Raw genomic sequence first — 1,304 nt, 5'->3', positions numbered from 1 at the left:
CTGCCCAAATCGCCCCCTGGGGTAGGTAGGCAATTTCTCTTACAAAACCTCTGAAAGTAGGCAACCCACCGCAAATCGCCCCCTCCGTCAGACGGACTTACAACCGCGCCTGCATTCAATGTGCGTCTTCCCGGGAACACACTAGCTTATTTTCAGTCCCCAAAAAATTCGCAAAAAAACACATGAAAATGAAAACATTTTCCACAAATTTATGGAAATTCCGCAAGTAGACTGTTCTGACTAGACCAGTTAAACCAATCTTGTAAATAATTTACGACTACAATATGCACTTAGAATTGTTAAAGTCCAACCTCTCTTCAGATCCATATCATCCATGTCGGCGTTGCGGATGCGACGCAATTGCTTCTGGAACTTGCGAGTGATCTGCTTGCGCACGTAGTCCGCTTCGATCTCTTGCTTGGTGCGGGGGATGCGGAAGCGTATGCAGCAGCACAGGGCGATCACTGGTGATCAGAACGGACAGGGTCAGGATCATCCGGCCAGATCATCCCCCACAAGACACCCGCGCAGAACTCACCCAGGCTGCAGAAAGCGCCGACGACCATGAACAAGATGTGCCACCTCTTGACGCCCGCGACCACCTCATTCTCCAACCAGTCAGTCTCCGGCGCGATGGTCGTGGTCGTAGAACAATTCTGTCGGGGGCAATAACACATGTGTTATTTATGAAAGGGTATAAATGGAGGGGCCCCCCAGGCGCGGGGCACAGAGCGCTCGAGGGCCGCGGAGGGGCGGCGGGGCGGGGGCAAGTTGCTTTGTTGATGTTGACCTCCGTGACCACCATGGGCGTGGTCCTTTACACCGCCGGGTCGATGCGGCGCCGTGCGTCGGGTAGCAGCCCTCAGCCGTTCAAGTCGTTTGCTGAGCACAGATTGGCGGGGGATGATCGCCCATCACACATTCCCGTGACTCATCCCAACCCCCAAAGCCACCACAACACGCTGATCTAATCGACTTCGAACTCAAGACTGAAAGGAAATTAGGAAAACGGGAAACGTTTGGAGGGCAGACAATTAGTATTTTCGTCACGACGGTTTTTTCGTGGTGTGCGTGTGTCGTCCTACTCACCGCGCCGCCCAGCGTGCAGTCCATCGGGTAGTCCCCCAGGGTCGACTCCAGCAGGGCGTCCAGCCCGGTCCCCAGGGCCGTGCCCTGCGCGTCGCCCGCGCCCGGGGACGCCCGTCCGGGGTCGTCCATGGCGTGCCGCGCTGCGTCGCCGCTCTGTCTCACAGTGGGCAGCGCCTCCCGCGCAACCCTCTGGGAGTCGCCCCGCCGCCCCGCCG

The 1,304-nt window shown here is 57.4% G+C and overlaps 1 protein-coding gene across 1 annotated transcript in view; it reads right to left on the bottom strand.

Annotated features, from left to right (window-relative positions):
• Positions 1–1,267, bottom strand: part of LOC113205056 (uncharacterized) — a 4,226-nt gene extending 2,959 nt beyond the window's left edge. The window contains exons 1-3 of the mRNA XM_052269451.1: positions 1,090–1,267; positions 539–656; positions 312–464 (exon numbers count right to left, since the gene is read on the bottom strand). Of these exons, the coding sequence (XP_052125411.1) occupies positions 312–464; positions 539–656; positions 1,090–1,218 (400 nt within the window). The 5' untranslated portion in view covers positions 1,219–1,267. The remainder of the gene's footprint in view (positions 1–311; positions 465–538; positions 657–1,089) is intronic.
• Positions 1,268–1,304: the final 37 nt, after the last annotated feature.

The sequence above is a fragment of the Frankliniella occidentalis genome, unplaced genomic scaffold (genome assembly GCF_000697945.3).
Source record: "Frankliniella occidentalis isolate FOCC.00 unplaced genomic scaffold, Focc_3.1 Scaffold92, whole genome shotgun sequence".
Classification (NCBI taxonomy): Eukaryota; Metazoa; Arthropoda; class Insecta; order Thysanoptera; family Thripidae; genus Frankliniella; species Frankliniella occidentalis.
The sequence above is the reverse complement of the archived record's forward strand: the minus strand, read 5'-3'. Positions and strand labels throughout refer to the sequence as shown.